This window comes from Colias croceus, chromosome Z (genome assembly GCF_905220415.1).
Source record: "Colias croceus chromosome Z, ilColCroc2.1".
NCBI lineage: Eukaryota > Metazoa > Arthropoda > Insecta > Lepidoptera > Pieridae > Colias > Colias croceus.
The window spans coordinates 8,082,967-8,097,980 of record NC_059568.1 but is presented as its reverse complement, the minus strand read 5'-3'; the positions used below and the strand labels follow the sequence as shown (position 1 = coordinate 8,097,980).

General features: G+C 35.1%; 1 protein-coding gene across 2 annotated transcripts in view; it reads left to right on the top strand.

Annotated features, from left to right (window-relative positions):
- LOC123705266 (protein apterous-like) overlaps positions 1-11,661 on the top strand; it is a 55,789-nt gene extending 44,128 nt beyond the window's left edge. The window contains exons 5-6 of one of the 2 annotated variants that reach the window (XM_045653975.1): positions 3,325-3,527; positions 9,913-11,661. In XM_045653975.1, coding sequence (XP_045509931.1) covers positions 3,325-3,527; positions 9,913-10,119 — 410 coding nt within the window. In that variant the 3' untranslated portion in view covers positions 10,120-11,661. The remainder of the gene's footprint in view (positions 1-3,324; positions 3,528-9,912) is intronic. The other variant, XM_045653976.1, reaches the window with a different exon arrangement.
- Positions 11,662-15,014: the final 3,353 nt, after the last annotated feature.

The window sequence follows — 15,014 nt, the reverse complement described above, 5'->3', positions numbered from 1 at the left end:
GCACACCGACCCAATAGCTTTATATTGAAGCCTTATTTATTACTCAAACCCTTCTCGAATTAAGAATAACGACATTTTGTTTATGGCATTAAAATCAGGATGTTATTTTTATTAATAGGAATACACGACCTTATGAACGGACTTTTCCTCGACCGACACCGCATTTTAATGTTATAATTAAATCATATTTTTATGGAAATGATAAAAGTAGCTTTATAAATATTCAATTACAATATTTAAGCGAACAATTACTATAACTTACATATTTTATGTCACCAAATAAAAATGTACATTAATATCAGTGTGCCTATTAAAGGTTCTGGTAAAAACGCGGGGTGTCATAAAAATAGTGATGTAGTGATTTGTTATCGATAAAATTGCTAAATGTTTTATCGTCTTTTAATGCTGCTACAGCTATGAGCTATAAAATGTAATCTCACTTTCATCTTTCAATAGTTAACATAAGTATTGTGTAAACCTTTGTTAATTTTATCACTCATGTGTTTATTATACCGCTATTCGTGGAATATGAAATACCTATTTTGATGTTGGATATTTTATCAGTGATATAGGTTCAGTGTCGTAAACAATTTCAATCACAGCCATCAATCAGACGATTATAAAATAGAGAAGTCTACGACCAGAGAGCCGGTTACATTAATTCGAATACTATGGGCATCACTAAACTGGAAAAATATTATACACCGTTTTTGATGTTCCTTTTGATATCAATCGCAGTATAACTCCACAGTTTTAAGTAGTAATAACAAATGAAATATGAGCGGCGCTTGGCTGGTTCGCCGCGTATAGGTAGTACGTGGTATAAGTTAGACGCCCCGGTAGCGCCCCCTGCTGCTTGCTGAAACGACATATGCTACCATTTACGTAAATCTCACATTTATAAATTTTGGTTATCAAAAGCTTATACAGCTATTAAAGATATCTATATTTTTTAAGACTTTTCGTTGTAGCGCTATTAAAATACCATTATGCACGAATCAAACTAAGAAATAATGTAATAGTGAATTATAATTATGTAATTAAAATTATTATAGTCTAATTTTCCTATTTTTTATGTGCCAAAAGAATTTAGTGGCCACCGGACGAGGCTCTATCGTGTAGGAAATCTCCATTTTTTTGCCGGCCTTAAACATGAATGGTGCGTACGATTTATGAGATCACAGTGATCTTTTACAACCAACGTTGTTTTTTTGTTAATTTTTTACCTTCCTTACGCCTTACCTTTACAAGGGTACGTTTTGTGTCTCAATCTATTAATAATGTCTTCTTTTATCGGAAGCAACGTTTCTGTACTGATTCTATTTGTTGATAAAAGCTTAACCATCACCAAATGTGCATCGTTTGAGATTTGATTTTTATCTTTTTTGCTAAAATTCCGTTTCGGACAGAAAAAGGAAGGATGTCCAACGTCTGCCATGTCCCTGTCTTGACGTGACCCTAAAAAAATGTTAACATTGGTAATCCATTAATATACACACATTTCAGTGTAAAAACGCCGCATCACGTTATAAATATTCCAAACCGCTATATCTTTAATAATAATGAGTGGGAAGTTTTCGGTTCAGCAACTTCTAGGTATTCCGAGTAAAACATGGAAATTCTCTTGTATGCAAATCCTTTCTGCTCACCGAGAGACCGTATCACCGCGGCGATGCACGAGCGCTCGGGGCGAGTCTTCCTCGGCCAGTTTTAATTGAACTGTTGTGGTCACCTGGCCTTTTCTAAAGTCCGTATGATTAAGGTCATTTCATACGCAGCCATGTATCTAGGTAATTTGGTGGCTGGTTTTATCGCTGACAGTGGGTGCGTAAATCATGTCGAGCAAATACAAACGTTACGTCAGCGCGGCCCATCTGCACTTCGATCGGTGTGGGATCACCTTTATTACTTTGAACTCATTTTTTTGCACGAACGTTATCATCTTGTAAATTTGTACATAAAACTTCGTACTCATTTCGCTATCTTACTCTATATATCTCATTCTTATCTTTAATGTCTTCTTTAGTACGTTTTACCAGGTAAACAGTGAACTTTGATAGAGATACGTTACTGAGATAGAGAAGGTATCTATAATTAATAATTATTTAACCTTTACAAATCCTTTAAATATAACATTTTTATCATCTCTGTATGCGATATGATGCCATTTAGCGATAGCATTACAAATATAAAGTCCTAGGGAGAATGTCGACTTCCTTGTGCGTCGATTCGGAAAGTAAACATAAAACAATTGTATGCGTAACCGCAAGCGGCACGTCTAAAGCGTTCCATTTAACGCGAATCGGTCGCCATTAGCTCTTGAGTAAAATGCTCCAACGAATCCCTGCATAATTACCTACGTCGCTAATTGTTCGCGCTCAGACCTCGGAACCGGAGGCGTCGTTGCTAATTTTACTATTTATTTTAACGTAATCGTGACCCTACATTCATCTCTATTTGTTTTATTTGGTATCTCACTACGAGATTTGAATTCATTAGATCTTTTCTAACTGTGCTGCGGAATACGCTCTTATCGCGGCCGGTTTAAATTTAGTTCATTAAAACAGTTTCGCTTCGCGTTTATAGGGCAGCGTTATGGCGATGGAGGTTTAGAAAGATGTCAATGCAATGATACTCATTGCATTTCTATGTCCCGTGCGGTATGCTCGCGGTTTCGGAATATTTATTGGCAACACTTTTTATTGGTCGTTAAACGTGCGACGCGATGTGGCAGCGTGCTTTTCCCGTCACGGATACGTCACGGCGAAGCTGAGAAATTGTAAATGAAAACAATGAATTGGCTGCGTGTTTCAATCGATTTACGACCCAAAAACACGACGAATCACTTCAAGGCAAAAAAATAAGATTTTATTTAACTTACTCATTAGCAGTAGCGGCACTGTTAACGTTCCACTTTGAAATCGATGTGAATTTGAAACTTACTTTTTTTAAACTCTTATATTTATACTGGTAAGAACAAGTGTAGAAAAATTAACATATTCTATTCAATGGTCTGCAATGATGTCTACATTAATGTTAATAGTGTAATAATCTTACTGTAAATCATTGCGAATTTGCATCGCGAATTACTTATGTCGTATATCTCAACATTATTTATATCAACTTCTTGACCTTATATTGCTTTATTTATATGCATAAATTTTAATAATAATTTATAGAAATATATGACTCATAATAACTATAAAAACATGCCATAAAACACGTCTAGATTTAAGTGCCTAAAATAGTGTGTATATTCTATGTTTCATTTATGTGATGTTATGTTTATCATTTAGCAGCATGACTATTCTCTTCTCATACCAGATCTGAACGCTGATTACCTGGAGATGGGTTTCCGGGGAGGGGGTGCCCTGGGGGCGACCTCGCGCACGAAGCGCATGCGCACCAGCTTCAAGCACCACCAACTGAGAACGATGAAGTCCTACTTTGCCATCAACCACAATCCAGACGCGAAGGACTTGAAGCAACTCAGCCAGAAAACCGGCCTGCCAAAAAGAGTGCTGCAGGTAATTATTCGAGTTTCTGCATTTATTTTGTCGTATGTTCTAGCATCAGCAATCTCTTCACACCAATCTATGTCTATGTGTATCTCTATGACATCAATAATAAATGCAAGTTCATATCGTGCAGAGGTTATATTGCTAAAACATAAGACAGTGTTAAAACATAACTGCTAATATTTATGATTGGTTAGTGCTATCTATAAGTCTTGCGAATTGAATGTATCGATCCCTGTACGGCTTTGTTGAACCGCGCTATCATTATTTAATGCAATGCGAACGCCACTTCCATACTAATTCATAATCTTATTAGACTAAGATTCTACTTTTTGTGTTCAAGCTTTAGAAACATGGTGTACGGTGAATATGTTAATGGGATCGGATTACTGGCATCAAAATTGTCGAGACGGTATGTGGAATTGTGTCACGTATCTTGATAAACGAAGGTGGGGTACTCACAAGGTTATCGGCTCGAACAGTTAAGTTTTAATTATTTTTATACTTATTCCTCTTTCAACTTACTGTGGTCTGTGCCCTGCAGCCGCGTTATCTGCGCTTCTATCCGACACTTTGGGTCACTCGCACCATGTGTTAATTTTTTCGTTTTCTGATTAAGATTTTTTCTTATAGCCATATATTTTCTAGGCAAGTGCGCAAGAGGTAAGTAATCAATGTTTAACGAATGTCGCCCTACTAGTTTATTTATTGTAGGATTTATGAAAATATAAGGTATAGGAAAGGTACCTAATAGTATGCCTACACGGAATAAAGAAGTTTTGATTGGGTTGCCGTTGATGAAAAGAGTAAGTATACGAGATGGATTAACAGAAGATCTGTGAATACGAATGATTGATGACGTCAATATTTGCTCATGAACACACGGGTCATACATTTGAAGCGGCTTCAAAGGCAACGGTTTCACTTGGCACATCTGCCCGCTGTTGGAAGGAGCGCGTAGGTACTAATAACTTGAACACACTTCGGTGTATCTTTACCTTTTAGAGCTCTATATTGCTTTTAATTTATTTGAAGCAGCGGCCCTTTAATGTGGATCTCGCACGGCCTCTTCAAAGAGTTCTCCTTTGTTTTCGTAATTACAACGTTTTTTTGTACATTACGAAAGAATTATATTGGAACACTGTTCTCTTGTTATACGCATACAAGATAAAGGTCCTTTCTAAAATCTTTAAAATTTTCAACAAGCAAGTAAAGTCATCGAATACAGGTGCAATAAAATTATGTTTACCAATAAACTAAATCACATCTAATTTCCGCTTAATAGAATTCAAGTTTGTTAGCAGCTGCTGGTTTTATTTAAAAGCTCACTTCAAATAAATTGCTGTTCAGTCGTTAATTCTCAGTATTTATGATTAAAAATTTATGTTCGTGGAAGACCAAACGTTTATGTTTTAATTAATTTATTGCTCGGACACGAATCGAGATAACGAGGAAAGTTGTAGATTTGCCTGAAAAACTGTTAATTGTATCGGTGGCCTTTGTCACGCGTGTTCCAAGCGAGCAAGGATCAACCGGGGACATGCTCACGAACGGTAGGCTTTGCGGCTCAGTATTTATCGTCGGCCGAGCCGAGCCGAGCGGGCCCGAATGTAGATAGCGCGCGCCGCATAAATTTTCCCTCAACCAATTATACGAAGGCAAAGGACCCCTCTCCCTAAGACCTCCGAATATTGATCGAGATTTTTTTTCTGAAAAAAAAGCGCACGATTTGCGCTCGCCATTCTGCTAAGATAAGTATTTTTTCGTTTTGCGCGCATTGACTTTGGGATAAACGCTCCCGTAAAGGACATCTCGTCGGATGAGTTTTTTTACAAATAGCGAAAGTTCAGATTATATAAAGAGATATTGCTTTTTGAAATTATAACTTGGATACCTCTCAGTCTGGACTTATTGCTTTCATATAAATGATTACTTATATATTTTTTATTTATTAGTTGGTAGAGTCAACTTAACTTTAAAAACGGAAAATACCGGTTATTTATATTTAAAGGGAATCTTGTCAGAGGGTAGTTGAGAAAAAAACAAAGTAAATTTTATAAACTGTGTATAATTAGAATAAATACCAATTAAAATTATTATAATACGAGAAGAAAAAGTGTAAACTAGTACTAATAATTTCCAATAAGAATTCTTATAGGAAATTAAATATGACGCGTGTAAATGCAGATTTCGAACTGACTCGCAATAGATGAATAGCGTAATAAATTCTTATTTAAATTTTCTGTTAATAAAACTGCGCACGTTATTTTAAAAGCTCGAGTTTCGCATAAATACGAGACTGATGATACATCTCTCACCTAGCGCTATTTATGAGCATACTAATTGCGCTTAGAAATATTTAGTACCCAAAGCTGCGGCACTAAGCCTGTTTTAGTACTAGGATATTAAAGGATAAAGGTTTGTTGCTCTTTTCTGATGGATAAACTTTATGATAGGAAATAACTTTTGCATTTTTAATTTAGCATTATGTTATACGTCAAAGCTCTACTAATCTAGAACTCCATAGACATAGAGCAGCATATCAGACAGTCAATGTAATTATAAATATAATGTGAATAAATAACAATGAAACAGGTGCAGAGAGTCCGCGTAATATAATAATGTTGGGTCGCCGCCTCCCGCTTACGCGCGGCGTCAGCGAACATCGTCGCGGGCGCATTTAGAACAAACCGAGCCATATTTCTCCCGTTGCTCTCGCAATTGCGTGATTTGTCACTCGCTTCGTTTGTATTTTTTTTTTCTCACTGAAAAATGAACCGGGTTCAAGAAGCGCTGCGTAATTAGTTGATTGAAAAAGTGCCTTTTCTTGTTCAACCTCGCCGCGCCATCGAGCCACGCGTACTCGGTAATTGCTACTGGGTTTTTTAATCGAACTATCAATTTTATTGACATTTCCATATATTGAAACAATGATTAAGGAATGACCAGTTTTTAAATTATTCTTAAGTTCAACACTAAAGTTTCAAAAAAGTTGTCGTTTCAGTATTTTAAGTAACTTTTTTTTTCAAAGACCAATGCCTCTGTTATTCGTATTGAAAAGGAAAGAAGAATTTTAATTAATGTACAAGAAATATTCCCTTATCTGTCTAAAAAATATACTTAAAGATATGTTTAGCTTAAACACCGACTATTCTTAAAAGGCGACACAAATAAACTTGAAGATTCAGAAGGCGTCACAACCCCAGCAATTAGAAGCGGATGGTCACACCTCGACATTTGGTCGCATATAATTTTACTTTCTAAGTACATTTTGAGTTAATAATAAACGGGTGTAGTCAATTAAATCGTGTCCTTAAGACGACAAATTAAGAGTCAAATCTGAGTGTGACGAATTGAGATCACAATCAAACGCTCTAGTAATTAGTACGAACGCATCGCCCTGAGACGCTCGGTTGGGCAGATAATTTCCGCCGCGATTTCAAAAGACGACCATTTGTCATTTAGTCGCGCGTCCTCGCGCCGAGCGGACGTGGCGCGTCTACCTCCTAATTTATTCAAATATTATTTATATAAGGAAAACGTGGGTACTATTAATCACATCTCTTCAGTTTTATTTACACATATATGGAATGTTTGAATGTCTTTGATCACGTTTTTGTTCAGTTGTTTATTGAAGTTTATTACGTATGGGACTTTTACTTTTAGTTACGGGACGTGACGCTTAGCTTTAGACACATCAAATCGTAAAACTTGTTTATTTTATTGGGTACCTACAGTAAAAATGAAGATAGGTAAATAAGGTAAATTTAAATATTGTTGAGAAGGTCGGGTAAAAGTTGTTATTAAAAAGATGCACTGGCCTTCAAATAATTGACATTTACCATTGTTCATATACCTAGGTACGTTATCAACATAATATAAATGTAATTAACCTTAGGTAATAACTAAGGAATTGTTTGAAAGTTAACTTGATTTTTAGTCTTCATTTTCGTTGCTCTATTGTTTATCTCAGGCGTTTTTGAGTATACGACATTAGCATATGTACATTACCATTATGTAACAACGCTATTATTAGATTATAAGAAATAAAGCAATCAAAGTTAGTGTGATAAAATATTCAATAAAATATGGCTCTCCATACAAAGTGATACAAATCACATGAATTGTCTGAAAAATTAGGTACTCTTGACATGCGCTACTTTTTATAGCAACTACAATATTAGAGCAAATTGAGACGTACAGTTTGTGAAGAAAAGTTATTTTCAAATATCATTTGTAACAACGTCACGGCATAATAAATGATATCGTGTGATGGGACGCGACGGGTCTGCCAGCGAGCGACTGGCAAGAATAGTGATCGGGCTACAAGATATTTACGAAAACTATTTGTTGAATAATTAATACAATAACGCTATATGTACTTTCTATTTGGCTGACTTTTCGATATAAATAATATATTATCCTAAAATTGTCGACATCGATATCGACTATGGCATGGGAAGAGTTATTTCGAATTCATAAAATTGAATACAATAAAATGTAGCCTCATTACAAGATATCATTAAAATGATATGTCACGTTATTCAACTACAGCCTCAGCTTCAGAATGGAACAAAGTATTGCAAGGATAATAAAGCTCGGCTTCTCATTTGATGAAATATCGCAACACGCCGAGCGCTTGTCGCTTGCAGCTATTATTGTTCGCGAACGATATCTCCAATATTCCTCCAGAATTTACAATAGAAAACATTTTTCGTTACCTACATGATTTTTCTCATTGTTCGATTTATTCGTGTAATTGATAGCGCTGTCAGAATAACGAGGGGTAGGCGGCACGCTCATTATTTTATGACACTTGACTAAAATGAAGTTAATATTCTAAATTGTAAAATGTTTTATATTATCAGTATCTATCAATTTGTTTTTTTTTTTAATTCGCTTTTATTGACTCCATGTAGGTATGTTTGTATTTAACTCGCGCATTTTGACTCGATTTTGACCCACTTTACACGGACAGGTTAAAACTTTGTACACTTAACAAGGATCATTTAGAATATAATAATTTCATGAGTATAAGAGTCTTATGAGTTTTTTAAACTACCTAATTTGCACCGATGCGTAATTCTCTATTGAAAAGTTATGAATATATTTATAAACAGGATAAAATTTTCTATTTTTAAACGCAACGAATTAACTCGATAGTAGGTACAAAAATATCAACTTCAAGAGGAGTTAATAGATACGTATTCTATGGTTGTAATTTCATTCAGAAAGGTCGGGCATTTTAGTCTCCACTGTAACGATGAATGGAAGTTAGTAAAAATAAAGTCACGTCATTCATAACACGAATATTTTGTAGACCACCGTGCGACCCTTATCTCAGACATGAGACAACGTGTGGACGTAGGATCATCAATCCCGCCCGTCGTCTCCTGCGCTTTTCGCCCATTTCTCATTTGCTATCGACTCACATTTTGACGATTATTTTTTGACGCGGCTGACAGCTTTTCCGTACCTTCTGTACTAATTAACGTAAAATAATATGTTGCGTAAATATGAATACTGTTTAAGATCACACCGCTAACAATAATGCTAATTTGTTAGTGTAAATATTTGTGTGACTCATGTTTTATTTTCTAGGAGTAATTGAATGATCATCTAAATTTGGCATTAGGCATTCGCAGCGGCCATGACATGAGAGGCGGGGCATCGATAAAGTTGCGCGCCATTGGTCATGAATTCGCGCGTTCTGGAAGCGTTCCACGTTCAAATAACGCGCCAAAAGGAATAAAAATGTATTACCTATTTAAGAAAATTAGCAAATTTTTAAGAAAAACAGCATGTGTATTTTATTTTTAATATATTTTGGAAACATAATTATTCGTTAAAATTAAAATACATATAATATGTACATATACATGACGCATGTTCTTTGCGCAGATACAAGAAATGGAAGAAGAAATAATTAGCAAAAAGATGTACGGGAGCCTTATTACAAGCTGGGGTAAGGAGCAGGCGACGCAGGCGAGTGGCGACAGCGACCTTCGCGCCAAGCGGACCACTCAAGCGCTCAACAGATTAACCTCGCTAATGAGAGATAAAATCTGCATTCGGAATGCAAACGACAATTGTCGAATATCTCCAGCACGCTTTAACGTGTCTTACAAAATGGAATTAAGATTCGTAAAAAAGAAACTGGCTTCCGCATCCAGGCCGCGCTAGTCGGAAGGCCATTACGCCGAAATCGTCGGCTTATTATGGAAGACGCTATATGGACGCATTAAATTCAGTAGTGAATTTTTTCTCATTTCGCAATGCGACGTTTACCTTTTGTAGCACGGGAATGTAAAACCGTGCCACGGTTTTACATTCTGCTGGCGAATTTCGATAGCGGTGTTTTTACCGGTATTAACGCTCCTTTTTTTGTCGGCAGGTCTGGTTCCAGAACGCGCGCGCCAAGTGGCGGCGCATGGTGACGAAGCAGGAGAACAAGATGGCGGACAAGTGCTCGCCGGACGCGTCGCTCGAGATGGACATGTACCACGGGCCCATGGGCTCCATCCAGTCGCTGCCGCCGCACAGCCCGCCCTACAGCGTCATGGGCGGCCCGCCGAGCCCCAACTCGATGGACTGCCCGTAGCCCCAGTTCTGCGCCTTATGAGCGCCATCAAACTAGTTAGAAAATGTGTTTCCAAGATACGCGCTCTTACCAAACTGTACAGAAGCTAGTGAAACATTCTAACGCAACGTTATGAGACTGTTTACATCGACTGTAGTTTACGTGAAACTGACTGAAATTCGTCGTCGTTAAATTAGCATAGGTCCTGTGAGTTATGTAGTGCGGTGGATTACATTGATTGTGAAAAAGGTTGTATATTTATATCAATGATGATGCCATCTGAACTTTTGATATTTGAAATTTGGTGAAAAACAATGATTGCACTCTCTTGGATTAAGAGTTTTATTTTGGTTCCTTAGATCAACCGTATGTATGTTTCGGCAAAAATCTCATTAGTTTCGCACATCCGTCCATTTTGTATCTGGGTAAATATTATGTTCTGTTGTCTTATTTATTGAACTCATGTAGCATTATGGCAACGAGTAGAACATGATCATCTCGTAAATCGATATTATAATCACTTAAATTTAATTTCCTTAAGGAAGAAATGTTTTGACAAAAAAAATATATTTGAAGATGTTAATTAATTTGTTGATTTGTGATGATGGCGACAAATTACCCTGGCAATTTTTTAATAATTATGTATCTAAATTATTATTTTATAAATTTAGATATTCCTCACTGTGCTTTATTTGAACTGCGAATAAAAATAATGTATGTCAAATTGTAAAATATAGCAAGATGAATGTGTATTGTTCTTGGTAAAAAATGTTATATGAAACATTAAGATTGTGGTCAGTGATTTAATAACAAGATATTATGTAAAGTTCGACGACCGAAGCGGTTTTTAATATATACTATTTATTTATTGAATTAATTTATAATTTAATTGAAAGCGTAAATTTAGTGTAAGATGTAGGTATATGCAAAAATTTCCATAATATAAATATTTTAGTGATATGACATAGTATTAAGAAATTACATTGGCTATGGCCGCTCACTTACACGCAATAAATCGACTATATTAGTATAGTCTCGACAATAACATTGAACGATATTCTATGAGATCCCGCGTACTGTGAAATCTGCAAGAGTAAACGATGTAACCTGACGCCCGCACACATGCAAAATTATTGACAATAATTCCAATATGATTGCGTTTGCGCGGGTGTGAGTGTTCACAAATAGCGTACAAGCGTGTCGGTAATATTATACATATTGAAAAAGACGTAGAACGGATGTAAAGAGTAATGATCGTATAGTTTTAGATTTGTAAGTAGAAAGTTATGCCAGATAAGTACACGCACTGGTAGTTCCTTTTTTGTATAAATTTATAATGTAATCTTAAAGTGAATAACTTGCAAAAATAAAATGTGTTAGCCACATATGTAAGCGATACTTCTCATTCATTCTGTAGAATTTAGAATAACGGTTACACTAAATAACGAATAGGCATAGACAGGTGGCGCGGTCGACCGACGCGCGCAGTTGTTTCCATTTCGGATAACTTCCTCATGTCACTAAAATTATAATGATCTGTTAAATAAAAACTATTACATTTTTTATCATGTTTTATTTCATAGAACCTTTAAAGCACATTATCAACCACTACACGGTCTCCTCAGTAACTGTTCATATCATAATACTTCATGTAATGAAATAATGAATCCAAAGAAAAGCTATAGACAGAGTAGATTTACCAAAAAACGTGAATCCTAGGTATAACTGAATTGTTCATTCAAACAACGTGTATCCTATAACTGAATTGTTCATTCAAACATTTAATTAATAAACGGTGACTTATAGCAGGTAGCTGGTAGGTATAGACCGGAAGAATGTAAAGCTCTCAATCGGCCGTCGCTGACACATAGGTTCCCTGACCTTGATCACTATCATGATGGAGTTCTCATTTAATAAGGATCGGATTCAGAAGCTAAACTTTAGAATTACGAGCTGTCACATAGGCGCGTACGGCGGACCAGCCTGAGTTATGTTGTTTTAATTAAAACAATAAATAAGAGCGGGGCAGCTGCTTCTTTGGGTGGTCCCGATGGATTCCATTTACCAAAATTCCCCACATTATCGATATACAGCAGATCAACATTACCTTACACCTACCGATGTTTCGTTTGACCTTCGCGTGACTGTAAATACCTAATTTTTACCTTTTGGTCAGCTCTTGCCACTAATAATACGTATATTTGAACCCATTTATTTATTCTGCTTTCGTGACGAATCTTTCAATATTAGGATCATAATCAAAGTAATTGGATAATTAGTTCCCGGAACAGATTCTGTTTATGATACTAAAGAAATACCTTTTCTGAATAGATATGTGGATACTAAAATTAAAAACACAACCTTCGATGGCGTCAAAAAACCTATAAGGTATTCTGTTATTATAGACTTAACAAGTACGGGGAATCTTGTTACACATACAAATACCTACAAAATATGCCATTAATATGATCATTAATTAAACGGTCACAAAATAGGAAAACACGTAATGACGCTATTCCAAAGGTATAAAAACTCGATGTATTTTAATTACACCAAAATGTGCAAATAAAACTGTACAAGTTGCGCTGTAAAAAGTTTAAAAGAATGTACCTAGATAGAAGTAACTTTTTGCGAAGATCTTTTGAAATTTTCCACAAATTCTTTTCAACTACAACTGTGAACTGTTGTGATACCGTTCTAAATACTTATTAGTATGATCGACGTCACGAGGTTAATAATTATATTTCATTTGTTGTGGCTATTTTTACTCTCATCATGAGCTATTTTTATTTAGAAATATATTTTCGCCACATTGAGATTAAAAATAGAAAAGTAATTGCTGGAAATAAGATATCCTTTTCACAGATGTACATTATACGATGACGATGCGTCATTATGTAATAATATGTAGGTACCTTTCCGTATCCATGTACAGACTACATAAGTCCTTAAGCGGTGACTCCATCTTTGCGAATTCGGATCCAGAGGTAAGTCTTTGTTGTGTACCAAAACTGGTATCGACCTCTTCGTAATGTGGTATTCACCATTCAAGGATGAAAGAGATGCCATCCTGCAGACACTGCGGCAGTGAAAGAGATAGACGCACCGAGTCACATAACGGGACGACAACTTTGCCGAGTTTTGCGAGCTTTTGTTTTATTGACATAAATAATTCTCGGAATCGATTTAAGGGTTTTGATCGAATTTTTAATAGGCCATATTGAGTACGAGGTATTTATTATAGTGATTCATTGCAAATATGAGTATTAAAGAATAATTTAAGATTTAAATTATAAAAATAATTCAGTAGTTACCTAACTTGTGAAATAAATACCAATAGACTTTTTTTTAATTTCATTTAAATTCATTAATTATTTAAATAATCTATTTAATACATTTAGGAGTAGTTGAAATTGAATCCTAGATCAATATCCTCTCCTTCTCTCATTAAAAGCCTAAATTTGGAAGTACCTACCTCCAACAAACAGTTAAATTGAAAAATCTCATGTGAAAATTTATATCCTCAGAAGAATTTTCGTTTGTTCATTAATCTACTTGTAACTTCCTAGTACACATAATATCTTCTTTGCCTCTGATAGGATTAAATTCATTAGTAAAAAGGAATATTTAATCTGAAATACGCAATTATAATTTCAGGAAGAGATCAGGATTTGCTTTATCTGTGACTGTGACAATCTCATTTCATTTTTTAAGTGCCAATTTAATACAGTTACTGCAATATCTATACATATAATATATAATATGCATACATAATAAATTGTTGGAAAGTCAAAATAGGTAGGTACTTGGGGCGTGATCTACACAGATACCGAAGCAATTAATACAGTTTTTAGAATTTTTGTCTGTTTGTCTGTAGGTATCATGTATCTATGTCCGTGATAAACTGAAAAAAGTAGGTAGGTACTGCATGGATTTACTTCAAATTTGATACAAAGATATAATTTAGTATGTTATTATAAAATAAAGTAATCACTTTATTTTATAATAACATACTAAATTACACTAAATTACACAAATAATCATTTGGCTCATATTGAAATTTTAAAAGTAATTGGTAGAAACTAAAATACCTAAGTACTATAATAATTTCTTCGAAAGAACATCTCAAGTGTCACTCCGACATTCCAAATTTCATCGATGATTGCAATTTCCGATCATTCGTATAGGTATAAAAAAGAAATTGTACACTGAGTCATCTTGAAGTTTCCAGAATTATATATAGTCTACTTATTTAAAAAGGTATGAGGTTACATATTATATGACATGGTATTGGGTGCCGTAGGAAATAGTTTTTTCATATAGGTATAATACTAGCTTACCGCTCGCAGCTTCGCCCGCTTTGTCTAAAACCTAATAAATTATATACTAAAACCTTCCCCTTGTATCACTCATCTATCTATTAAAAAAAACCGCATCAAAATCCGTTGAGTAGATTTAAAGATTTAAGCATACAAAGGGACATAGGGACAGAGAAAGCGACTTTGTTTTATACTATGTACCTGTGAGTGATGTATTATTATACATATTTAATTGACGATAAGATTGACGTTGAACTTTAATACTGAAAACCGCCCAGAACAATTATTAAATTGAGGCCCACAGTTATTTACATCAACCTAAACATAGGTACAGAAAAAATATCACAAAATACCATAACATAAACAGCTTAAAGACACCACATGCAAAATAAATAAAAAAATACAAATATTAAAAAATGCATTTCTTAAATTGCGTTATAACGTTTATAAAACAATTCAATCACATTTGAATAACGATATTCAAAATGTTTATTATTATGATGTGTCATACAGAACAAAATGGATGAGACATTGATTTACTTTGAGACGAAACCGTAACGACGGGTTTCGGTGTCCTTTTTATGTGGCCGTAATTAT